At 44.5% G+C, this 26,522-nt stretch overlaps 1 protein-coding gene and 2 non-coding genes across 4 annotated transcripts; all 3 read left to right on the forward strand.

The window, feature by feature from the left end:
- Positions 1-1,441: 1,441 nt before the first annotated feature.
- On the forward strand, positions 1,442-18,354 carry PABPC4 (poly(A) binding protein cytoplasmic 4). 2 transcript variants are annotated; one of them, XM_083173801.1, is made up of 15 exons: positions 1,443-2,156; positions 4,562-4,755; positions 4,858-4,973; positions 5,218-5,357; positions 5,606-5,700; positions 5,841-5,978; positions 6,096-6,191; positions 6,533-6,805; positions 6,965-7,052; positions 7,182-7,298; positions 11,946-12,061; positions 15,606-15,699; positions 15,785-15,915; positions 16,930-17,030; positions 18,030-18,354. In XM_083173801.1, the coding sequence occupies exons 1-14, from the start codon at positions 1,964-1,966 to the stop codon at positions 17,014-17,016; spliced, it is 1,878 nt and encodes a 625-aa protein (XP_083029927.1). In that variant the 5' UTR covers positions 1,443-1,963; the 3' UTR covers positions 17,017-17,030; positions 18,030-18,354. The 2 variants fall into 2 exon arrangements, with proteins under 2 accessions (XP_083029928.1, XP_083029927.1); XM_083173802.1 differs by lacking the exons at positions 5,606-5,700; positions 6,096-6,191; positions 6,533-6,805; ... (5 more) ...; positions 16,930-17,030; positions 18,030-18,354 and having other exon boundaries at positions 1,442-2,156; positions 5,841-5,974.
- On the forward strand, positions 6,331-6,458 carry LOC146061854 (small nucleolar RNA SNORA55). The gene has a single exon (XR_014471299.1). It is a non-coding gene; the product is annotated as a small nucleolar RNA SNORA55 (small nucleolar RNA).
- LOC146061855 (small nucleolar RNA SNORA55) lies at positions 11,690-11,819 on the forward strand. Its single transcript, XR_014471300.1, has one exon. It is a non-coding gene; the product is annotated as a small nucleolar RNA SNORA55 (small nucleolar RNA).
- Positions 18,355-26,522: the final 8,168 nt, after the last annotated feature.

Consider the following 26,522-nt stretch of genomic DNA (forward strand, 5'->3'; position numbering starts at 1 on the left):
AAATTGTACCTGCTCCCCCCCCCCCCTCTCGGCATCCCTGAGGGTACTACTGTGTGGTGTACTGTGACTAACAGTAGTGTGTTGTATAATGAGTAACGTGCTCTGTATTTTTTGCCACTGCTATTTGACTTAGTTTTTCCTGCCCACTTACTGCAGTCTTTGGCCAATATTGGTGAAAATTTTAAAACAATATTGTGAGATGTGAAGTGGTCAAAACTGACTGTTAAATAATGTTATTGACAACAAAACAAAGGCCCACATTCGGTGTGTAATGTTATCACATGGTATATATACCTCCAGTATCAGAGATGCCTTTATGCTGGCCTGGCTTAAGATATCTTTGCAAATATATGTAACTAAGATCTCTGCATTATCTACCACCATATTGTGTTTAAATCCAATTGCTAATACCCCTTGGTGTGCTGGGGAAAACCTGTAATGGAAGTAATATGTCACAACAAAGTGCATTTAAGCCTGCTGTGTATGAGGCTGCCTAACCACGGGCAGAGTGTCCATTCGAATCCTTATCCACTGTCAAAGGCATCTAATGGGCATGCGCCAGAAGTGGGACCTAGTTATTTGGAAGAAGTTTGCCTGGTCCAATAAGCTGCATGTTCAGTTGAATTATGTGGATTGATGCCTTATTTATCTAATGGAGAGATGGAACTGTAAGCATTGTGGGAAGAGAACAAGCTGGTGGGATGTGAAGGTTTGGGCACAACCCTAGGTTCTCTTTTATGAAGTTTACCACCTACCTAAACGTCCTTTCATGACAATGGTATTATTTGATGAATGTAGTCTTTTTCAGCAGGACACTGCTGCCTGCCATACCTGCCGGATTGTACAAAAAATATGGTGTGATGAAGAGTTCAAGATGTTGGTTTCTAAATTCACCGGACTTCAATCCAATCTTTGGTGTCTGTTGGGGCAAAAAGTAAGATCCAGGAAGGCCCACATCACACCTCAAAGGTCTTGTAGAGCCTATACACCAGATGGTCAGAGCTATTTTGGCGGCACATGGAATGGCTCCTCCATATATGTTCCAATTGTTGGTGCTGCTCATGCAACTGGGCAGCATTAAATATAATCACAGATGGCACTAGAGTATACCCCCAGGCCCCAGCACAAGGCCACCTACATGCTATTTTAATGTCAGCAAAGGATTTAAGTTTGTAGGCGTGCTATTATAAAAGTAACTTGCTGTATCCTGAAGGAAAGTATAAACATGCTTATTTGTAACAATGACATCTGTGTGTATCTTGGCAGGTGTTTGCTCTTCTCATGCAAAGAGATTAATAAAAATATTATTTATTTGCGTGTTTATCTTGTGTTTCTGCTGTTCATCTTCAACTCGCGCTACGGTTGGCGGACACCAGAGGTCGCTGTGAGCAGAGAGCCGGGGTGACCGGGGACCCGGATATAAAAGCCGCGCATCCAGCCACATCCGGTCTCTCTGTAGCTCGCTCGCTGCCGAGCTGGGTGCCGGCCAGGGTGTGCTGTCCGTAAGCGGCCGGGGCGCAAAACACACCAGCTACAAACACGAATAGAAATACATGCACGTTACACGCCGCTGCCCTGGACACCGACCGTAACGCAAGATAGTAACCCCCCGGTGCCTGCACGAAACATCCCCTGCTCCCCTCTGGCCACGCTGCACCCAGTCTCCTCCCCGGTACCGCTCTCCAGGGTAAGCACCTATCTACTGCCTCTGCATCAACAGCGCCCCCTAGGCCCGGGTGTAGGACCGGCAGAAGAGTGTAATTTAGTCTACTGTGCCTCACATATACACTACGCTCATTGCCACACCGGGGCACTCACGGCTGAGAGCAGCCACAGCCGGCCTCGCACATCACACCCCGGGCACGCACCTCTGTAACCGCCTTAACCCCGCTATTTCTCCTGTGGAGATCCGCCAGATTGCCCTCTGTTCCTCTCCCTCCTGGGTGACACTGCCAGGTGGGGGATGCACACAGCTAGCAGCAGCTACCCCATGGCGTCCCTCTATGTGGGTGACCTCCACCCTGATGTCACCGAGGCCATGCTGTATGAGAAGTTTAGTCCAGCAGGGCCTGTGCTCTCTATACGGGTCTGCAGAGACATGATCACACGGAGGTCCCTGGGATATGCCTATGTCAACTTCCAGCAGCCTGCAGATGGTAAGTGCCTGCATGCCTCATAGGGCTTTGTACAGCCATCATCTGGCCTGGGTCCTCCCTCCATGGCTGAATAACTGGCGTTGCATCTGCCCTCCCCTATCTGTACCCACTTTATGCATCCTATTCATAAGGCTGTCGTGTAACACTTCTGCAATAACATACATGAGTACCACTTTACCCGTTGGTATTGGGACTTTTGGTTTTGATCCTTTTCATTAAATAAAATCCACATTTGAATCGTGTGCCTTTTGGATGCTTGGAGTAGGTAAAAATAGAAAGCACACTATTTGAGGGAGCTATTGCTAGGCTGATGTGTAATGACAAGTGCCGTAAGCTAGTCCCATGGAGTTAAAGCATATAAAGCTGCCTTGCTATAAATAAACTCCTCCGCTTGCCAGGTGCTGCTTCTTGTGAGATTGCTTTTTGCATGACCTATGTATGTGTCGCTATCATTTGTAAACTATACATTAAAACATTTATACTGTTTAGCAGATTTAAGAAATTGCTAGATATATAATTTTCTTGCAATATAATACATTGGGATTGTTTAAGGAGACGAGCAAAAATACAGGACATTCGGCACATATGCCGTACAAGACAACTGCTCTGTGAGCAGCATGAGCTATAGGGGTGTATCCTCCTGGCAAATTACACTGAACAAAACCATACTGCACCTACTTCAAGGGTTAATCAATAGCAGTATAGAGCATACTAAACCAGGACACAGACCACAGAACTTTTTATTTATTGTAATATACTTAAATCTAAACTACAGTCTGATAATGAAATGTTAATGATATTTGCCCATAACTATACAAATTGCTACAAACATGGTGTTTCCTTTAAAGAGGTGGCAAAAGTATAGTGCAGAAATGGTATACACTTTAAAATGTAATATGCAGATGTTTAGTGGGGGAATTCAGTTGCCTGCAATGGTGGTGAGTTGCTGTTATTGCGGCCTAACTCTAACTTTGGCCTATTCACTTTCCTGTTCAGTCAGAGGTATTTAATGCCATGTGAGGAAGCAAACACTTGCCTGAGATCCCACCGCCTTAAAGTGTTGTGTGCTTTCAGCGTCAGCAGAGGTCCACCTTTAGTATATACTTGACCTATTGAAAGTTTGTACTGTTGCTGGAAATATTTATAGGTTTGCTTTGCACTTAAATCCATCCCCATAGGCTATTTTGTTCACAATATAATCTAGTGTGGACACTCAATATTGTTAACGATGCCCATTCCCACGCGTAATTTAGGATGAGTGATATCTACTGACCATGCAGGTCAGTTTGGCAATAAAGTCAAACAACCTGCATTTTCAGCGGGTTCCAGTGACATCGCTTAATGGTATTGGTGGCCGATAGCGCTCAGTGTGTAAGGGCAATCTCGTCCGCGGCTAATATGGTTAACTATATCTGCAGCAGTTGTGTAGCGTGTATTGCGCTTAATTGATCCATAAGCTGACCATTACACTAAACCAAGGGTTCTCCACTCCTGTCCTCAAGTATAATAAACATGTCATGCCTTTTGTGGATTTCTTTTAATCGTACTTCGGTGAGCTGATCTAGTTCACAGGTTCTCACACTATTCTCAGGACCCCATACAGTGCATGTTTTGCAGGTCTCACAGAATTACAAAGTTTAATCATAAGCTGCCCCTGTGGATCTTTTAAAATGTGTCAATGAGTAATGAATGCGCCTACCGGGTGACCTGGAAAACATGAACTGTGGAAAGAGTTTGAGAACTCCTGATCTAGTTTGACTACGTGTGGTTTTACAGGCAGAAATCCTCACCGCATGACACGTTTGGAAAACTGAGGGTTAGAACACTGCACTTGATTACTGTTGAAGCCAGCCAACGTGTCCAGTTAGAATAATTGGATCTTTGCTCTTATGTGCTGGTAAGCATATGAAAATGAGTATAAGAATCAAACCTGTTTGACTTCTCACAATTAGTTGGGTAACTAAGGCCGGCGATAATGCATGAGCACTCATTGCTGGCCTGTAAACACAGGATGGCTCTTGAGCTATCTCCAAGTATTGGCATAGGGAAGACTCAACAATAACCTGGATCCAGCCTGTGGTGTGAAATGTTTCAAGCAGTGGGACACACCTTAAATCTTTGTTCAATAACCCACTTTGATGTCAGGTATTTTTGGTGTGAAAGGGATATTCTAGGGACAGTCACTATTACCCCTGTACAGCTCTTTTAAAAGAAAAAGAAAAATCACCTGTACATAATCCAGATTTGTTTTAAACTCTTAATAGCAATTTCACAATGGATAATTACCATGTCACACTTGGTTCCATTGAGTGATGACAATTACTGCAAATGTTTGTTTTCAGTAGCTTCTTGGACAGAAACTTGTTACATCTATTCACTCTTGCCAATATTTTTGTATTTTGCAGCTGAACGTGCGTTGGACACTATGAACTTTGATGTGATTAAAGGGAAGCCTATACGAATTATGTGGTCTCAACGTGACCCATCTCTTAGGAAGTCTGGTGTAGGCAATGTTTTCATAAAGAATCTCGACAAATCAATTGACAACAAAGCTCTTTATGACACTTTTTCAGCATTTGGAAACATTCTTTCATGTAAGGTTAGTTTGTCATCCTACTATGTTTTGGTATCAGGCTTTTTTATGTTTGTGGGCTGCACTTTGAGATTTGGAGGCATCTCCCTGAGACTTACTCTCCTACAGGTGGTGTGTGATGAGAATGGCTCCAAGGGGTACGCTTTTGTGCACTTTGAGACACAAGACGCTGCAGATAGAGCCATAGAGAAGATGAACGGCATGCTGCTCAACGACCGCAAAGTGTGAGAGGCGTTGTGTGGTGAGGGGGGAGTGGGGATGGTAACATGAGCACTCGTACTGGAGTGGCAACATGGAGAAGACTTTATTTCTCTGAAAAGAAGTGATAGAATGCGTTCTTAGAAAAAGTTAAATATGATTGCTTTAATACATACCTAGTACTGAACTGTTTTGTATGAAGTCCGAAAAACCAAAGCATGTGTCAAAGCAAATTGGTTTCTGTCCCAAACATTTATTTTTCTTATGCAGGTTTGTTGGCCGCTTTAAATGTCGAAGGGAGCGGGAAGCAGAGCTTGGAGCCAAGGCAAAGGAATTCACAAATGTTTACATAAAGAACTTTGGGGAAGATATGGACGATGAGCGACTGAAGGAGACTTTCAGCAAATACGGTAACTTCGTGATTTCCCGATTCCATCAAGTCGTCACTCGCTTCTGGCTTATTGTGTGCCGTGGATAACCTCCTGAACTCCTTGGCTCTGCCCATGCATGTGGGGTTCTGGTTTCACGCGTATGCCGTGGTTAACCTAATGAGACCTGACTGCTCCCGCATGTGGGCGCCTGCTATCATGCGTGTGCCGTGCACCTGCATGCTGTGACCCTGTGACCTCTGTGGTTAACTGGTGTCTCTTGGCTGCAGGGAAAACTCTGAGCGTTAAGGTGATGACTGACCCCAGTGGCAAGTCCAAAGGGTTTGGCTTTGTGAGCTTTGAAAATCATGAAGATGCAAATAAGGTAAGAGCTCCCCTGGAGAACAAGGCAGACTTTTAGTGTCTGCAGAGAAATGCCAGGTTTTCGGGAGCTCTGCAATCTTGTGTGTGTTTAAAATAGTGGGAGAGTATTTGTTTTCTCTAACAGACTGTTATTTCTGTCAGGCTGTCGATGACATGAATGGGCGGGATGTTAATGGAAAGGTGATGTTTGTGGGCAGAGCACAGAAGAAGGTTGAAAGACAGGCCGAACTAAAAAGAAGGTTTGAGCAATTGAAGCAAGAGAGGATCAGCCGCTATCAGGTTTGTATTTGCTAGCTCCCACATATATAGAAAGATACAGCACTTAAATACGTTTCCCATACTGGTGATACATTTATCTTAACATTTCTGTATCAATGTGTTTGTTTTTTTCCTCAGGGTGTAAATTTGTACATTAAAAATCTGGATGACACAATTGATGATGAGAAGCTGAGGAAAGAATTTTCTCCTTTTGGATCAATTACCAGTGCCAAGGTGAGACAGCCCTTAACACCAACGAAACAAACCCCTCCCCAGGAACTGCCTTGCAGAAAGCTGTTGTCTGACTGGAAAGCACAATTAAATAACAGAAATTCACATGGCTGTTCATATTTCAGCAATGTTATGTCCTAATGCACTGTGAACTCATCCTGTCCCTGCTGCGTATAGTGCAGGGGGAGGTCATCCAGTGCTATAATAATGCTGAGGAAATCCAGATAGAACATATGCTTTGTGTTCAGTCTCTACACCTCTGCCACATCCAGACATTCGTAGAGATTTTTGGAGCTTGTTTTGACTGTTTAGAGCTACACTTTGACGCACACTGTCGTTTACAGGTAATGTTAGAGGATGGCCGTAGCAAAGGATTTGGGTTTGTTTGCTTTTCCTCGCCAGAAGAAGCCACTAAAGCTGTCACTGAGATGAATGGGAGAATTGTAGGCTCCAAACCGCTTTATGTGGCCTTGGCTCAAAGAAAGGAAGAACGTAAAGCTCATCTTACCAACCAGTATATGCAACGTATAGCAGGAATGAGGGCCCTACCTGCCAACACTCTTATCAATCAGTTTCAGCCTGCGCCTGGTGGATACTTTGTGCCAGCTGTGCCACAGGTTGGTTTCCATATAAGGGAATGTGGGAAAATGTAATCTGCCTTTGTGTATTTGTCCCTTGTGTAATGGTCAAATATTGTCTGTAAAGTGCTGTGGAATATGAGTCCGCTATATAAGAAATTGTTAATAAATAACAAATAATGTGCTCTCATTTTACAGGCTCAAAATAGACCTACATATTATGCACCAAATCATATGGCACAGATGCGACCTGGCCCTCGCTGGCAACAGACGGGATGCCCCCAAGGTTAGCATGCTCAGAATTTTGACGAGTCATTTTTCTCTGGGGTGTTTATTTTTTTTCTATGGAAACATACATGTATGCACACTCACATCTTGGTGCATGTTCAGTAATCACATTATTTGCTTTCTTTAGGCTTCCAGCCCATGCCCAACACACTGCGACAGAGTGGCCCTCGCCAGTCACTACGCCATCTGACACCTTCCAGCACTCAGGGTACCCGTGGTATACCCAGCGTAGCCCAGAGAGTTGGTGAGAAAATTGTCTGACACCTGAAGCCTTTCCAGGAGCTCCATGTGGTTTTGTTTTTCTCTTTAGGGCAGTGTTTTTCATTCTCTGTAGTAATGGAACATGAACAGTGCATGTCTCTTTCCGCAAGGCTGCTGGAACACAGGACCATGGGATTGCAGGATGGGGCTAGAGCTGGCATCTAAATTAGACTATTTTTTTTAAAATAAGCTCCTTCCTCCCATGCAAACACATGTGGAGTATTACATGTTTTGGAAGGGCTGCACAAAAGCCTTTATTTAAACGTTATACCTCTTTTATACCGCACTTGTTAAATGATATATTGCTGTTTTTTTTACATTTTAAAACGTTGGCTGCAGTGGGAAAAGCGCCAGAGTTCATTTACCGGTTAACCCCTTCCCGACATTTGACGTACATTTACGTCATGGTCGGGAAGTACTTCCCGACACATGACGTAAATGTACGTCATGACTTCAAAGTGTCACTGCGTCTAGGGACGCGGTGACAGAGGGACAATGTCTGCTGTCCCTGACAGCAGACATCTTCCCTCATTGCCCAGGGGGGGCAGCGATGCCCCCCGCCATGGGCGATCGCTGCGATTGGCTGTTCAAACGTGAACAGCCAAAAGCAGCGTTTACTGTGTGATGTGCATAATTTTGACTCTGCTGCCCCCTAGTGTCCAAAAAAATTAAAAGCAGGTTGAAATAATGATGTAATAATAAAGTATAGATATGGTCTTTGTTAGTTATTAACTATTTTGAGTGGTATGATTATTTGTCTCACAAGCAGAAAATGTAACATTTTGCAAATTGCAAAATGTTCATTTTTTTTACGACATTTTGGTATTTTTCACAAAAAAAAAAAAACTGTATCGACCAAAATGTATCACTAACTTGAAGTACAATGTGTCACGGGAAAACAATCTCAAAATCACTGGGATAAGTAAAAGCAAAAAAAAGTTATCCCACTTAAGTGATACCTGTCAGATTTGAAAAAAAGGCCTGTCAGGAAGGCAAAAACATGCTGCGTCGATAAGGGGTTAAAGATAACTGGTATTTCAAAACGTTTAAAAAGCAGAGTCCTACACCTTTCAGAGCCGATTTTTTTATGGAGCGAGAATGGCTCTGAAACAGTATTTAGTAAAAACAGATTACAGACCTGTGATAGGCTGTCCCCTGCATTCTGCCTTAAAATGTGTTCAGGGAATTAAATGGGTTGATTGATGTGAATGGTATTTAAACGGTAATCTACTGCAATGTGAAGGCTCATACCCGTTTTAAATGGTTTCATTATACCGGTTTGTAAAACGTTTAGGCAGTGTGAAAGTGGTATTAGTTTCTCTTTATTTGTAAATATTCTTTATTTCTGTATATAGGTACTGTGCACTGCTTGTAAATGCAAAGTACACAGCTGCAGAAATGGGCGCTGTGGTCAGCTTCCTGATTATAGCTGCGCCAGTGGGCTGTTGCTTGGTTCGCAGCACTCTAGTCTTAGTGGAGATTGCCTGGGATTGGTGCACACTGTCTCCCTTTTAGTCGGGAGGAGGTAGTGTGGTCGTGGATGGTGGCTACCATTTTTCTCTGTTCTTGCAGTTTTCCACTCCAAAGGGAGGGGGAGAGTGCACATGCTACAAACTGCCTGGCTGAGTGGTGTATGTACGTTGGCAGAATATGTGTGCCAAGTGGTCTTTATCTGCTGTCAAATTCTATGTACTTTCACTGAACACAGGGTCCCTAGGTTCTAATGTCACTAGGTTGTCTGTTACTGAATCAATGAAGTTGTCTAAATAGCTCAAGTCCTCGACTCAATATACATGCCCTGCTGTACCAAAGATTTGATCCATCTCTTAAAAGATAATCACCATGCTTATTCCACATCAGATAAAAAAGGCTTCCATCTCCCTGCCTGCCGCCATCCCCCAGTTAAAATTCGCCATCAGGGGCAAGAATAGGGTGACAAGGAGGGCTGGCAGCGAATGGTCCAGCCCTCTGGAACCCTGCGAATGTGCAGCGAATCCTAAACAGGATCATGATCACCACCATTGAATACTGGCCTTAGTGTTGGTTGACAAATTCACACCAGGGCTCAGCATATTCCCCTAGGGAGGTATGATCATAACATTAACAGTGGCAAAAGGTCGATATGCATTCAGGTTTTTTCTTGGTGTCAACGTTGGACCTCCAATTAGTGTAGTGCCTCGCTTGCTCCAGTTACCATCTGTAATACCGTAGTCCAGTGTTCACCAGCCAGCTCTGAGAGAGGATTCAATGGCACGTGAGCAGAAAGCCTCTTTCGAGGTATACTCAGTATTTAGTATTTCCACCTTTTTTGTTCTATTTTGTTAGGTTAGATAAAACTTTTTGATTTCTCGTTCATTTGATGCATGAGTGATACGTTGCTAGCGGTCCAGTAGCACATCTGATGCTGATATATCTGTAAATCGGGCTGCGTGTGTGACCTGCCTGTGCAATGGGTAAGGTGCAGCACCCATTGAATATGCCAGATGTAGAAGGGCATGTGCAAATGACTTTACTGCTAGACACATCAAGTGGAGGATTTGCTAGGTGTGTATGCACAAGCTTGCCAATTGATCGGGCAGCAGAATCATCTGATAACTGTACCCAGCCTTGGCCAAACACATCTGTGCTCCACCTAGTTCTGGAAAACGTGCACTTCTAAGGTTCCATGAGAGAGTCTTTAGGGCAGGTATGGGGAACCTTTGGACCTCCAGCTTTTGAACTACACATCCCAGCATGCCCCAGTACAGGTTTGGAAAGAAAAAGGGAGATGGGCGCTCTACCTCGGTTGCCGGCTGCTAAGTCTGGTATGTCCAAACCCAGGGTAAACTAAAACAAATGGTGACCAGCGCTCAGGCTTTTAAGTTGTTGTCAGTAACTAGCTGATGGGGTGCTGCACGTCGATGTGACCAGTAAAAACTGGGTGTGTTTTGTGACACGAGCACTATGACAAGTGGTTATAGAGAAAAAGTGTTTATTACACTGTACACATGGGTGTATTAATGACATACAAGCGTGTGGGGTAAAACCAGGGGCAAGGGAGGGGGGCCCTCTCGGAGGGATGCAGGGGGGCTGGAGGTAGCTGTGGTAGCTATTGTCCAAAAAGTCACAGGGGGGGGCTGGGTGCAGAACACAAACTGCTTCACCTCCTGCGGTGAACGCAGTCCGTGTGTTCTAAGGAGAAAGGTGTTGTGGGGATAAACAGTAACAGTTCTCAGATCTGCAGTTGCTGAAAGATGAAGCGTAACCAAAACAGGGTCAGGATAAGTGTCCAGGTGTCGCCCAGAATCAGAGCGTCTTCTTAGGTTTCCCAGCGGTGCACCTAACACTTACCTGATACCCGCTGATGTCCTCGGTCCTTCCGTCCCACGTCGCGTCGCTGGTGCTGAACTGTATCCTGCTGGTGTCTGCACAGCCGTGCAGATCACCAGTGTAGACACCGCGTCGCTTCAACAGAGACTGAAGCACTTCCGGGTTCCGCTGGGATGCGTTCGCCGGGTGCTTGAAGTCCCTGGAGTGACTCGGGCTGCACTCCCGGAGGGGAGGAGACTGTGCGGTGTGGTGTGCTGCTGACCAACGCTTTTCAACCCCGCTGGGGTCTTGAAAAAGACCCCAGCGGGGTTGAAACGCGTGGACCCGGAAGTGCTTCAGTCTCTGTTGAAGCGACGCGGTGTCTACACTGGTGATCTGCACGGCTGTGCAGACACCAGCAGGATACAGTTCAGCACCAGCGACGTGGGACGGAAGGACCGAGGACATCAGCGGGTATCAGGTAAGTGTTAGGTGCACCGCTGGGAAACCTAAGAGGACGCTCTGATTCTGGGCGACACCTGGACACTTATCCTGACCCTGTTTTGGTTACGCTTCATCTTTCAGCAACTGCAGATCTGAGAACTGTTACTGTTTATCCCCACAACACCTTTCTCCTTAGAACACACGGACTGCGTTCACCGCAGGAGGTGAAGCAGTTTGTGTTCTGCACCCAGCCCCCCCCTGTGACTTTTTGGACAATAGCTACCACAGCTACCTCCAGCCCCCCTGCATCCCTCCGAGAGGGCTCCCCTCCATCCCTCCGAGAGGGCCCCCCTCCCTTGCCCCTGGTTTTACCCCACACGCTTGTATGTCATTAATACACCCAGTACAGGTTTGCTATTTGGAAATGCTAAAATTGTTGCAGCGCATGCTGGCATGTATAGTTCAACAACTGGAGGGCCAAAGGTTCCCCATACCTGCTTTAGTGTATGCTCATAGGAAAACTGCACACTTCTTAGAGCATGGGTTTTCATATCTGCACCTCTGATCAAGGGAGGTTCTGTAAATAGTATGCAGAATCAACGTTGGAAAAAGGTTGTATTTTGCTGTGAATGCTTTTATAATGCACTGCAAACGCCTCCTGTCCCTGCTACATGGTGCAGAAAGCGGTCCTATTGTGCTAAAAACAATACAAAGTAAATCCAGACAGATCATGTTCCGCCTTGTGTTCTGTCTCTACAACTTTGATACATGCATACCTTCACATGTTTTAAAATCACTCTTTTGGACGCCTTTTACTTGCTAAGCTTAGAGTGGATTATTAATTTTCCTAAGCGTTTTCACCTTGTTTATCAGGATTTTTCATTTTTATTCTAAACAGGATTATCTGCTACTCAGACAATAGGCCCACGACAACCAGTATCTGCCCCTCCACCCCGAGCTGTTCCTCCATACAAGTACACCCGCTGCCCACTTCCTGGAGTGCAGTCTTTGCAGGTACTGGCTTATTTTTGAAGTGTCTTAATACACATGTATTTATATACACCTGCCACTTGGCAGAACAAAGCTTAATTCACACTTGGCTGATGGATAAGTAAGGTTTATGCATGCACACTTCCACTGCCTGCCCTGCCACAAGAACTGGTTGTAGCGTCATTGTTAGCAATCCTTTGCCCAGCATATGGGTTGGACGGCAAGTCACCAGAATACACATGAGGAAAAGTACCATTCTCTGCTGTTCTGCACAGCCAATATGATAAAACTGTGAATGACGTTCAGACTTATCACCAATTGCATTGGCTTGTGGGTACAGCAGATATCATTTGTCGGCTGTGTGAACGATATATTACATAGTGTGCCTAACATATATATATCACTCACTGTACTTTTTTATTCACCTTGACAAAGGGGCGCCAGAGCCCCGAAACGTTGGTGTCTATGTCCATCACTAAACGTTTATTTGAAAACCCTTGGAGTGCCGCCTGTGCTGCCCGGCGGCGGGCAGCACAGAGTACCAGGCAGGAGAAGATGCAGCAGAGAGGTCTCAGCCAATCAATGGCTTCCTATGCGTTTGTATGGGCTTTTTTTTTTTGGGAAGTGCTCTGCTGCTGCTGTAGCCACTCGCGTCTTCTCCTGCCCGGCTCCCTGCGCCTGATCCCTCCTCCCGGCTCTGGTAGGTGCCACGTTGCGGGGGAGCACGGCTCCGGGCAGCACATAAGATTCGATGCGCACGGGGCCGCGCATCGGGTTAGAGGGGATGTCTCCATATGCGATTTGGGACGATTTCACGGCCCGATTCATCCGAATCGGGCAAAATTGTGCCCAAATCGCATAATGTATGGGGGCCTTAAGCATTATGTGAGTAAATGGCACTACTCTTGTGGCAACTATGTACGTAAAATGCACCATATATTTGTGGGCACTGTGTAAGCAGCACTACTTTGGGCATTATCTGTGCTACTGCTATGGGTATTGTGTGCTTCCCCTGTGGGCATTATGTGCATAAGCGGCTCTACGCCTGTGGGCATTATGTGCATAAGCGGCTCTACGCCTGTGGGCATTATGTGCATAAGCGGCTCTACGCCTGTGGGCATTATGTGCATAAGCGGCTCTACGCCTGTGGGCATTATGTGCATAAGCGGCTCTACGCCTGTGGGCATTACGGGGGTAAACTCAGTTAGTCTAAACTGCCATCTTGTCGGAAGAACAGCAGTTTCTTACTGATTTTGGTCAGAAGGGGTTACGACCTATTCAATACGGGCTGCTTATTTTCAACTTGTTGGAAAACACGCAAATCGGGGCCCAATCCGACAGGTTTTGGCATAGTTTCGACAATCTCAGTCCGAGTTGAAATTAGACTGGGGAGCAGAGGGAGGGAGGGTGCTTACCGTCGGGGAAGCTGGAGCCGGGGTTGGTGGAACACGCTCTCTCCTGACGGGCTTCCCCCAGGCCAGGCTCCTCTCGCCTGACAGTGGTCCTCAGCCGGCGGCTCCCTGTGATTTCACACACTGGGAGCTGCTGACGGCAGCTGCAGGTGGCCAAAACGGACACTCTGATTTGGCTGCTCATTAAATAGGGCTTTTCTGATTGAATCTGACAAATGTATGTCGGAATGGATCAAATACTAATTGAATATACGTCTATAAGTGTAGGTTGTGCTACTATTGTGGGCATTGTGTTTAAAAGGCACTATTATGAGCACTCACTGCTCATTTATTGTATTTTGATTGTTTTTGCTCTGTTTTGGTGTGCCTGTTTTAGAAGTCCTTTTGTCTCTCCATATGTCTTCTGCCCTCTTCCTGTTCGGGGTAGCAAATGCGTATGGATTGCGTTTGTGGAAAAAATATATTTTTTGTAGAAATCCAAGGCTAAGTACCCAGAGAGGTGGAGCTCCTCTGTTTGGTTTCTTGTAGGTTGTGTTCTGCTGGGCTTTTAGGTGTGGGATGGGTGTCTTGACAGTCAGGAATCTGACTTTAGACTGAGGCCTGAATCCCGACTGCTGTTACTGCAACAGTGGGTTGAGCGCAAAGGAGCCCCTTGCGGGCTTGCTGTGCTCGCCACTGGTTCTATTCTCCCTCTGACGGTCATGGATCCCAACTGTTAGGCTTTTTACAGTCAGGATTCTGACGTTGGTCTACTGACCTTCGGAATCCCGACTGTCTAGAGGGCATCCGGGCTCCCACCTGAAACAAAGCTACTGAGCTGGATCCTAAGTTATTAGATTCACATTGTGAAGTCCCATTGAAAGCAACTTTCAGCCATGAGCCCGCTTGGGCGTTTTCTTTAACATGTAATGTTGCAGTTGGTTAAATGGCTTCCAGCACTCCCTTCTAGTCTTGCTACAGTGGTGCAACCTGACCTGCCAGTTACTGTAGAATCGCCCTGGGTGTGGTTCTATTTGCTGGTGGGGTATGACGCTCTGACAGTTGGGATTCAGTCTGTCAGTATACCGACATCAGAATCCCAACAGCCAGTACTGTGACTGGAGGGCGAGCACTAAGATGCAATTTGCGGGCTCGGTGGTGCGTGCTTACTTTAAAGCGAGGATCATCTATGTGGGATGATCCACTACTCCTCAGTCTGGTTTTGCTTCGGACTGTGAGGCTTTCGGCTTTCTCAGACCATGGGGAAGATGCACCAATCGGATGTTGAGACCGCCTTTATCTCAGAATAGTTGCTATCTCTGGTTAGATTTATAACCATGGCCAAAAGTAAAAAAAAAAAAAAAAAAAAATCAACTATTGCACCTTTTTTCAGTACTTGATAACCTGATAAATGGTTAATTGAGGTGCAATATCCTTGCCTATAAAACCATTTTTGTGCAAATCAATGATGAATGTACGTGTTTTCATGCAGGTAACTGTGGAAGAACAATGATTTCAAGCACCACCCTCCTTTTTTAAAGCTTTGTCTGTTATTGTAACTCAAACAGCATGAATGTCCTCTCCAGCCTTGTAACATGTGCAGAGAGCTTTAGATTTGGGTTATTTTGTTTCTGCTTTATTTTTACACTGCAATATAGATCTTAATTTGAAGTAAAACCCCACCCAAATCTAATTCTCTCTGCACAAGTTGCATCTGCCCCACCTGCAGTGGACATGGTTTTGTCCATTTAAGAAGGAATTTGCCTTTGTGAGTGAACTAGAAATGACCTGAAAATTATTTTTGTTTTGTATTTGGCTTACAAAGGTGGAGCACTCACTACAATGCAGTTTACACTTGTGTTGTGATGACCTTTATTACAGCTGTATAGGGTATTTACAGAAATATTTTGTATTACTTGCAGTTCTTAAGGTGCCCATACACTGTGCGACTCGCATATCCCACGCACAGCTCAAAAAGTATGTGCTGCACATACTTTTTGAATTGGTTCCCAATCTCATTGCACGCAATGCGATCGGGACCAAAACGCATCCAATAATTGCATAGTGTATGGGCACCTTTAGATTAGCATATTGAAACAAAAAGCAACATGGCTTAAGAAAATGAAGAGCTGTGTACTTAATGTGCCCGACAGTAATGTGATCTCCTTTTCGTTCAGACACAGCAGCCTGCTGTCCATGTGCAGGGCCAGGAACCTCTCACAGCCTCAATGCTTGCTGCTGCCCCACCCCAAGAACAGAAGCAGATGTTGGGTGAGTCCCGTGTGGTACTTTCATATGGCAGTGCTTTGGGTATTGAAAGGGAGATGCTAAAAATAGCTCTTTCATCACTCCACAGGGGAGCGTCTCTTCCCTCTGATACAAGCCATGCACCCGTCGTTGGCGGGTAAGATCACAGGAATGCTGCTGGAAATTGACAACTCAGAGCTTCTACACATGCTGGAGTCCCCAGAGTCCTTGCGTTCCAAGGTAAATGATTCTAGGAGTCATTGGCTCCAATATGCAGGAATTCTGCCTTAAATGAAAATGTACTGCTTTGTATTCCATCAAATGTGGCTATATCTGGTCTATATAATCACTGTTGTCTTTGTGTAGTAAAACCGCATGTGAAGGCTACAGCTCAGTTGGTTATTGCCATATTATGTTTGAGGTCTAATGGATGTATGACTTGGCTCTAAGTTTTGCTCACTGGCCACTGTAATAGCTCATCAAGCTTGTTGGATCAGTGAGTCATTTGCAGATCCATGTGTATGTCGACCATGCCAGATTTTACATCTATTCTAAAATCTCACTTTATTGGAATAGGTCAAAAGTAAATTTGACCTAATAACTGTGAGTGCAGAGTTTTCAACTGGCAAAAAATCTGGCACAGAATGACATCCCCTCGTCAGAATTAATTACTTACAAGTGTGCCATCCTACTTTATTGCTGGAATGGCACTCGGCACCACCTCTCGGCATGCCAGGTCCTGTGCGAAGCGGCTTGCGCCTTGCATCTTTATTTCTTTTACCCAAAAATGTATCTTTGTTGCAATTAGATGCAACTATGATGTATCAAGAGATACTTTAGTGCTAGATATACATGCAGTGGCGTTATGCCGTGGCTTTTTTTGTGCAAGTTCCATTGTTGCATATACAGGTTCCGTCACAGAAATGGAAGCCTAGCACAATCAGAATCGCAGGGAAACTGATATGATAAATCGAATGCATCGGTGCATATAGCAGGTGCTAGCACACACCTAGTCTTCAGAGCAACACACCCCCCCCCCTCCCTGAGAGAGGCTGCAGTAGTGGAGTGTGGGCAGGAGCTTTCAAAACTCCTCTTCAACTGAATGGGCTGCCAGGGAAATTGAAGGGAAATCCAGTCCGACTTGTGCATCTGACAAGTCTGACCGGTGTATGGGGACCATAAGTGTATGTCATTTGTCATGTATTTTGTTATTTGACAATGGACATATTTTAGTTTGATTTTTACCTTGTCCAGGTGGAGGAGGCTGTGGCTGTTTTGCAAGCTCACCAAGCCAAGAAGGATGCTGCTCAGAAGGTGGTGATCGTTGCTGCTACCTCCTGAACCAGGGTAAACCTGTAAGTATGTGCTATTGCTATAGATTTTTGTTACCGCCTTATATTTGTATCCTACATATAGCGCCTGCAGTCATTGACTCAGTGGAACTTGCAGTGTAAGGGGCCTGTTTCTCAGCATTGTTTCCATATGTAGAAATCGAATTCTTTATAGATTTATAAAATGTTACAAAGTACAAGCTAATTAGCAATGCAGATCATAGTCTCCATTACCAGTAGTGGGGATTACGGTTGACACTTTTAGTTTAACACCCACTGAGGATGGTATAAATCACTTTATGCCTATGAAGGCATATTTACAGGAGAGGGATCTTCAGATCCACCATCTACACAACCTTTGGATGGCTTTGGAAACTGAGGAGTCTCACATACATGTGGCACAGTGTCAGAGCTAGAATGCAACTCCCAGGGACAGTGGTTCTTGTTACATTGGTCTCTGCAAACTTTACTCTTCCATTTTAATTTATATATTTGGTGTGAAACAGACAATTAATAATCACAGTAGTGCCATGATTATTAACACATGGGACCATAAATTGGTTATCACTTGCATCAGTGGTATTTTGACATAAGCTAATTAACGTAAATGTATGTTAGGGCTTGTGTACTGGTCTTGATCAATCATGTGTTACCATCCCCATAGAAAGGCTACTTCTGTTTAGCACATAGCATAGATCTAAATACTGAATGTGAAAGGTGCTTTGTCACGTCTAACAGACTGGATCCTGTGCTGTGACTGCTCCAGGGCACACAATAACATGGCACTGTCATTATATGAGCGGTGTCTGGTGTGGCTTACTTTTATCGTTACTAAATTACTATGGGTTTGTGTGATAGAGATGAGCTATTTGAGTTTTTTACCTGCACCCAAGAAATATAATTTGTAATAGTAATGTATTGATAGCCAGCATGCTCGCCAGGCAGTAATGCAGGCTGAGGGTACAGATTAAACTGCTGCAGAATTGAAAGTGGTCTAATTTCTGTTTTTAATGTGTATTACAGGGAGTAAAGAAGCCAAATAATCCCAGAATGTGTGAGTTTTGGAAGTGTCTGCCAAGAGTCTAATCTCCTCCACATGCTGCTTATCTCAGCCAGAGATACTGTCTTGTTTGTAAAACATGGAGTCTATGCACTTTGTCGCTTTATGCTCTTGAGATGAGAAGTTGCATCTTGAGTGAGCGCCTCCAGGTTCCTTTCTTAGGAAATCCTGACCTTTTTTTTTTTTTATCAGATTGCAAATTTAGTTTTTGCATTTTAGTTTTAAAAAGTTTATTTGAATGTGACATCCAAACAGTTTCTCAGTGAAATAATAAAATATTTCAGAGTCCATTGTTAAATTATTGAAACTGTTTGCTTGAAACAGGCTAGAACACACCGTTGCCAGTGGTCTCATGCTCAACGTCCAGTATTTGGAAATGAGATTTAGGGAATTTTAGCAGCTGTAATTTACTACAGCTAACTTTGGGGGTTATCCAATTAGCAATGATGCTGGTAATTATCTGGGATTATGCTTCATATGCCTCATGCACTTGAAGCATAATCTGAGAAAAGATGACCCTTCGAGGTCGTGTGTGTTCATGCAATAGCAGGTCCTTTTTACAGCTGATAAAAATGGCATTGATTGGATACTGCAATAATGCATTGGTCATGAAGGTGCCCACACACTAGAAATTATGTGATTTTAAGATTTATTTTAAGATTTCCCTTGAACTCGCCGTCCTGGACAAAAGATTTTTTTCAAGAGTACATTTTGACAATTTATTTTAAGATTTCAGAAAAAGTATCATGGGCGGGACGATCTAGGGGGGTATAAATGTGCCCACACTAGAAATAAAATATATACATATATACCAATTTTGATCGATACTTTTTTTTATATATATATATTATTTTTTTTTTTTTTTTTTAATGCACATTGTTCGGTATTTTAAATGATTGCGAAGACAGAAAACCCAGCGGGAGACTGAGTGCACAGAGCGCTGGGCCCTGAGGTGTAATTTCCCCTGTCAGCGAGGAGGTGGAGGTCGTGGCACTAGCTGGGGTCTGCGGTGCTTATCAGAGACCCCCCACAGCAGTTGTTTCTAGACTCCTCTCTGCCCCTAGCTGGACACTGCCAAACAGCAAATAATTGCATTTGCACAGACAGAAGTTCTAAAGACAAATTAAGATATATTTTATAAAGCTCTAAAGGCCCCCAAATCCGATTTGGCCACTTTTCCCCTAATTTCTTGGCCCGATCCGTCAAGAATTGGTTGACAAGTGGCCAAATTGGATGTGTTTGACATTTGATCCGATGCACAGTCCCGTGCCCATCAGAGACTCAGACCGCCTCCTGCCAGTGGCATCACATGTCAAAGCACCACATGAGGTAAGGGGTATGGATGGTACCAAGGCACAGTAAGGATGGCCGGGCCCCAGTGGAAGAGAATTATTAGTTTGGCAGAACAGGTGCATGGCTGGGAGGGAAAGATCATGCACAGACAAAGAGGACAGGCTCTTCCTGCAGCAGTGGTCTCTCTCCCCAGGTCAGCTCACGGCACTGAGCAGTGTGTGTGCTGAGCTGGGGGGAGAGGCTGTGCTGTCCTCTGTCATTGATAGCTCAAGCAGAATGTGAACAGCAACAGCCCCTCCTTTTTCTCCCGCAACTGGGGCTACACGGAAAAAAAGCATTTTCATAGCAGAGCCACTTGTGTGATGAATTAGTGACGTGTCTATTGTCACCACTGAAAGAATGGTGGAGGATTATACCGGTGACAGCATCCAGTAGGCATGTCAGACAGTCTGTATCTATACTGGCAGGATAGGGGCAATTTGGGGGCCTTTGCACCAACTGGCTTTATATTACATAAGTTGTCAGTGATTGGTGGAGGTTGTTACTGCCACAAAATGTGGAGATGTTTGTCAAAATGAACTATAAATTCCTCCAAGAAGAACTTTACCAGGGACCTGTAATGGTAGATGCCAGTGGGGACATATTAATACTCTGAAGAAGAGGATGTACACACTGAATGGGGGGGGGGGGCGATGATGAATTTGAGCAGAACAATGACGACATCTTGTTTCTGTAGAGTCAGTTTGCAAGGAGAGAAATATTGCTTCTTGTTTTACATCATAGTCATCCAGCTACCGTGGTGCAACCTTTTGGCCTATAAACAATATTGTGAGGTGTTCCGATTAGACTGGAAATTAATGTTATTAAGTTTGATTTATACTGTAGGAAAGAAAAAAATATATGGTTTAAAAAAAAAAAAATACAGATCACTAAACCAAGATCAAAACCCGAAAGGGTGGTTTGGCAGAACTAATCCAGATCCAAAAACAAAACCATTATCACATCCCTAGAGATAAAACACAGTGGGCCTGATTCTAGTTGGTTTAGAAAAGCAAATGCCTTCTTTAATGGACAAAATCAGGTGCACTGCATGTGGGGCTGATGTAACATGTGCAGAAATCAGGTCCAGTGTGTTAAAGATTGTTGCAAGTCAATGTTATGATATATGGGTGTAATCTCTGGTAAATAGTAATAATAATATAGAAGAATAGACTGTAATGCCCCTTTCCCACTGCAGCCTTAAAACGGTATTTTGCCGATTTTTGAGGGCAAAATACCGTTTAAGGCTGCAGTGGGAAAGCGCCAGAGTTGAAATACCGTTTAAAGTTAAACGGTATTTCAACCCGTTTTCAGAGCAGGGTTTTAGCCGGTAATCTACCGTTTAAGAGGCAATGGGAATGCCTCTTAAACGGTTTTACCAGCAGATGCAGTGAGGATGGCTCATATTTGAGCCATCATCGCTGAATCTGTATACAGCAGCCGGGCTGAAAGATGCATGGCTTTCAGTCCAGCTGTCTGCTCCCTCCCTTGCCACCCCCCCTCCCCGCCCGCAGCGTCATATACTCACCGGCGCCGTCCCGCTGTCAATCACCGCCCAGCAGTCCTGCTCCCCCGCCCGGCCACACAAGCTGGGCGCTCCGCCCCTCCCGGCCTGCTTGCCACGCCCCCCACCACGGAGACCTGCTCGCCCCGCCCCCCCTTTGCTGAACACGGAGCCACTGAGCCAGTAACGGAGTATCAGCCAGTAATATATACATTGCTGGCACAGGCCAGCAATGTATATATTATTGGTACCACTGCACACCAATGATTATTTATCAGCCAGTAATATATACATTGCTGGCACAGGCCAGCAATGTATATATTATTGGTACCACTGCACACCAATGATTATTGATCAGCCAGTAATATATACATTGCTGGCACAGGCCAGCAATGTATATATTACTAGCACCACTGCACACCAATGCTGTAAAAACGTTTTGAAGAGCTAAAACGTTTTACCTGCAATGGGAATGGGACTTAAATGGCATTTCAAACTGTAATCTGCTGCAGTGGGAATGCTAAATACCATTTAAGATTACCTGTAACTTAAAATGGTTCTGCAGTGGGAAAGCAGCATAAGATCCTCTGGTGCAGACACTGATGTGAATGGGCAAATTAATCTGTAAAGTGCTGCAGAATGTGTGCACTATATCAATGGTAATAAATTAAATTCATCTGAGGGGAAATATTAATTGAGGTTCCAGTCTCATACCCCAAAAAAAAAGCTGTATTGGGATGATAGTGTATAGGTTGATGTGCACCAAGAGGATGGGATCAGTAGTTTGACATGATAGTGATTGGCACACAAATGTTCAACACATTTATTTTTTGGGGGCTTCCTACATGTTTTCCCAACGTTTGCATGATTTACTATCCACGTGTACTGCAACTGGGAATTGCTGCGCTCACCACCTTGTCTGTAATGTGGTGAGTGGGGCAAGCTGCAAGGGTATGCAGGTCTATTGATGGTGGTCACATGTTAGAGTATACATGATTTGCCCCATAAAAATGAGGACAAAATTGTGTCTATATCATATCAACTATAGATTGTAAGCTTGCAGCAGGGCCCTCCTACCTCCAAGTCTGTATGTTGTTACCCAGTTTGTTTTATCACTGTCTACTATTGTAAAGCGCAACGGAATCTGCTGCGCTATATAAGAACCTGTAAATAAATAAATAAACCTTTGATCCTGTCAAAAGTTTATGGTTCAGATTAAGGGCCTAATGGGCCTGGAGCTAGAAATATTCAAGGGCCTCTTATTAGAAGTGAAGAAAGTGAGGTCAATGCCATGTAGAAACCATACTCTCTACACCCCATTGTTTACCTAAACATAGTACAAAAATCCATAAGGTACCACTAAATGAGCCTTGCAACACCCAGTTTTGGAACCACTTCAGTAACTACATCGACATTCAAAAGGGTCATAAAAAAAATCCTAATTTCACACTACAATGTTGATTCTTAGAACAACATTGCTCAAAAGATGTCCAAGGTAATGGTAATTTGTGAAATATTGACAATCAGCAATGTGCATGGGGATAGTTTGTGGCAGCAGTGGACTAGCATTAGGCTACAAGACGGGAGGTTTAAGGGTAGTAACCGCCAGAACAGCTATTTGTAAGTCACTTCACTGCCGGACCAAGGTGACACAGCCGGAGACCAGCTACCAAGTACGTGAAGCTGCTGCCAACAGGACACACTGAATTGTCAACATTTCTGTGTCAAGTTGATGACTTTCAACATGATGAGCATGTCAATATCACAACTATGGGGGGGGGGGGTATTCAATCCTGGATTCCAACTGTCAGAATGTTCAGACAGTTGAAATCCTGCCCTGTTTTTGCCCAGCTTGACAGTTGGAAATCAATGTACCACCTGTTGAGTGTTGAAAAGGGGGTGTGCTGGCGAAAAAGGACATGAATTGTCGGCAACCGGACATGAATTCGACAATCCACGGCCGTTTCCGACAAAACAGGTCCGACTGGTTTTAAAGTCAGATCTGTTTTGTTGAGTTCCGCTTTCAATGCTGTCAGAAACAACAGCATTGAATAGGCAGCCACCGATATTTCCCCTATCATAAATAAAGGCAGGGATTGAATATCACCCTAAATTGATAATTCTGTTAAATTCTACATCCATTAAATTGTGTTTCTGTTGACATTTAATGGTCTTGTGTTTACTACCCTGCTAATTTTACAAAATGTTATGGTATGTTACCTTTATAGCGCCAATATCTAAGAAGAGGAATATGCACTGAAATTGGAGGAAATATTTCACAGAAAGTGTAGTGGAATAGTTCCAATAAGAGATGGTAGATACTTCTACAGCAGAGCAATTAAAAAATGCTTGGGATTGGCATATGAATAACCTAACAAATAAATAAGGATGAAATAGGGTTGAGGTAAACAAAAGGTTAAAAAGAGGCATACTAGATGGGTTAAGTGGGTCTGATCTGCCAATTTAAAATAATAGAATAAATAGCAAATACTGGGGCAGATGTATTAAGCCTTAACAAGAGATAAGTGCAAGGGTGATAAGAAGAGATTAACCTCCAGCCAATCAGCTCCTTTCTGACTTTTTTTTTTTCAAACACCGCCTGTAACATGGCAGTTAGCAGGTGATTGGCTGGACGTTTATCTCTTTATAGCCCTTGCATTTATCTCTTGTTAAGGCTTAATACATCTGCCCCTATGGGTGGGAGAGAGCGTGGGACACACGTCATTTAATCCATATTTGGACACTATCACCATATGGTATATACCATTATACTCATGCATTGCACAAGGTGGAGGATATCTTGGTTACTAATCTTCATAAAGATACCATTATACACATTAAGAAACACTGCACAGTGTGAATCTTGGTACGATCTTCGTACATTATCTTTTTTAACACTTCCTTTATTTTCTGGCAAGCAAGGTACACTCGCCAAATTATATACCTCCTTTTTCACTGGGTGTATTATACACTAGGAAAGAAACAAGTCTATTCCCTTTCATTTATTGCTCTATGTACATGCAGTGCTCTAGTGGTAGTACCAGTCTATTTACAGTGGAAGCCAATGAAAATTGGGCTCTATACACCACCCGGATGTGTCCCTAGCGTTAGCAACACTATATGGCTCCCAACATAATCAGAATCACCTCGTGGAACGCCCGGGGTCTCAACGATAAAATCAAATGTGCATTAGTGCTTAACCAGGCTCGTCAATATAAAGCCGATATTATATGCCTGATGGAGACACACCTGATGGGCACCAGAGTTATGGCACTCAAGAAGCCATGGGTCGGCTGGTTGTACCACTCCTCCCATACATCCTCCTCTAGGGGGGTGGCAGTTCTGGTGCGCAAAAATATCCCCTTTAGTGTGGAGAAAGTTAAGACCGACAAATGGGGCAGATATGTGTTCCTGCTATGTGTTGTACACTCCGTTACCTTATTGCTGCTTGCCGTATATATACCGCCCCCTTACTCATCCGAGGTTCTTAAGCTGGGTACACATATGTACAATTTCATTTTTCTTGCGACCGTTCGATCGACCGAATACACGTTCGGCCGTCCAAAACATACGACTGTTCTGCACATACACATATGTACAATTTTACTTGCGACGTCCGATGTACTCCCGTCCAAACAATCGCAAGAAGAAGTATATGAGAGACCCTGTAACCCTTTGCCTGCTGTTTTAACTAATGTGTGTTTAATGCCTCACTGCCCAACACTTTAGAGGCATCACTTTAAGACATTAATCAATGTTGAAGTTTTAATAGTGTGTTATGGTGCCCTGCAAAGAGCTTCCAGCACACTCTATTAAAACTTCAACATTGATTAATGTCTTAAAGTGATGCCTCTGAAGTGTTGGGCAGTGAGGCATTAAACACACATTAGTTAAAACAGCAGGCAAAGGGTTACAGGGTCTCTCATAATGCAGCATACCACCGTGCTTTGTCAAACTGTCAAGCATATCGATCGAACGTGCGTACACACTTCACTTTTGTTCCGATATGGAGCCGTCCTGTCGGATGAAATATTAAGCAGCAAAGAACCTTCGACCGACCGACCGTGGACGGCCAAGAGCGTTTTTGGCCGTTTATCGATCGCACAGCAGCAATTGGGACAGCGTACACACCTATACAATCGAACGGCCGTTTGCCCCCAGATTGGAAGAACGGCCCGACGATTGTATATATGTGTACCTAGCTTTAAACAGGCCGCGGAGTTTGTCGCAGACTGTCCAGATGTCCCCATCATTAGCATAGGAGACTACAATAATATTTTAGACCCGACATTAGATACACACCATGCCTCTAGGACAATAGCGAGGTCTGGCCATAAACAATTTAAAGCAATGACAGAGGGCATGGGCCTGGTTGATGCGTGGCGCCATAGACACCCAGATGCCAGGCAGTTTTCGTGTTTCTCCTCCACGCACTCCACTTTCTCTAGAATTGACCTGGCCTTGGTGTCCCGGTCCCTCCTCCCCGGTGTCCACTCTGTCAGTTATGAACCCAGAGGTATATCTGACCACTCCCCGTTGACCCTTGAGGTGCAGTTGGGGGGCGACAGGGGTCAATCATTCTGGAAACTCAACAAATTCTGGCTGGCGGGTCTGGGCACTGGGGAGGACTTGGTGGGTGCCTGGGGAGAATTCTTGGAATTAAACAGAGACACAGCATCTGTAGCGATAGTGTGGGATGCCTTTAAATCCTATGTCAGGGGCTCGCTGATCCAGAGGATAGCTGCCCTCAAAAAATCTTATAAAAAGAAAGAGTTGGAGTTAGAATCTGCATGCCAGCAGTGGGAGGGGGTATACCTGAGCGATGGATTAGACTCCTCTAGACGACAGTGGCTACTGGCGCAGGGTGCTTGGGTGGAGTGCCTCGAGGACAAGGCAAAATACAAACTGCTTTACTCTAGACACTCCCAGTATGCGTTTGGAGATAGGCCCGGCAGTTACCTTGCACGGCTGGCTAATTCAGAACGATCGAGTAATACCGTCTGTAGGATTCTTTCTCCTCAGGGAGTCTCATACACCAATACTAGAGAGATTGTGGGCCAATTTGTAGACTATTATCAAGCTCTATACAGCTCCAAGTTGACTCACGATGCCTCGGCCATACAAGATTACTTAGACCAGATTGATATGCCCTCATTGCCGCTCGCAGACAGAGAGGCCCTTGACCTCTCCTTCGTATAGACGAAGTAGAGCTAGCCATCAGGTCATTCCCGACCGGCAAGGCTCCAGGCCTTGACGGTCTCCCTATAGACCTCTATAAAAAACATATCTCATTTTATGCCCCTATCCTACTAAACCTATTTAACGATATGCTCACTCACGGCTCCCCACCCCAATCTATGCTAGAGGCAAATATTGTAGTTTTACTAAAACCGGACAAGAACCCATGCTCAGTAGAATCTTACAGGCCCATCTCCTTGATACCCACAGATATTAAAATTCTGGCTAAAATACTTTCACTCCGCCTCAACACAGTGATTTCCAAAATTATTCATGGCGACCAAACTGGCTTCATGCCGGGCAAGTCGACCATGATAAACTTGCGTAGACTCTTCACCCATCTGCAGAGTCCACGTGGGGATGCTCTCACCTCAATCGTGGT

The sequence above is a fragment of the Crinia signifera genome, chromosome 2 (genome assembly GCF_055691185.1).
Source record: "Crinia signifera chromosome 2, ASM5569118v1, whole genome shotgun sequence".
Taxonomy (NCBI): domain Eukaryota; kingdom Metazoa; phylum Chordata; class Amphibia; order Anura; family Myobatrachidae; genus Crinia; species Crinia signifera.

Coding starts and splice junctions, on each gene's coding strand:
- PABPC4 (XM_083173801.1), top strand. CDS start 1,964: ATGCACACAGCTAGCAGCAGCTACCCCATGGCGTCCCTCTATGTGGGT. Junction 4,756..4,857: donor GAAACATTCTTTCATGTAAG/GTTAGTTTGTCA, acceptor ACTCTCCTACAG/GTGGTGTGTGATGAGAATGG. Junction 6,806..6,964: donor TTGTGCCAGCTGTGCCACAG/GTTGGTTTCCAT, acceptor CTCATTTTACAG/GCTCAAAATAGACCTACATA.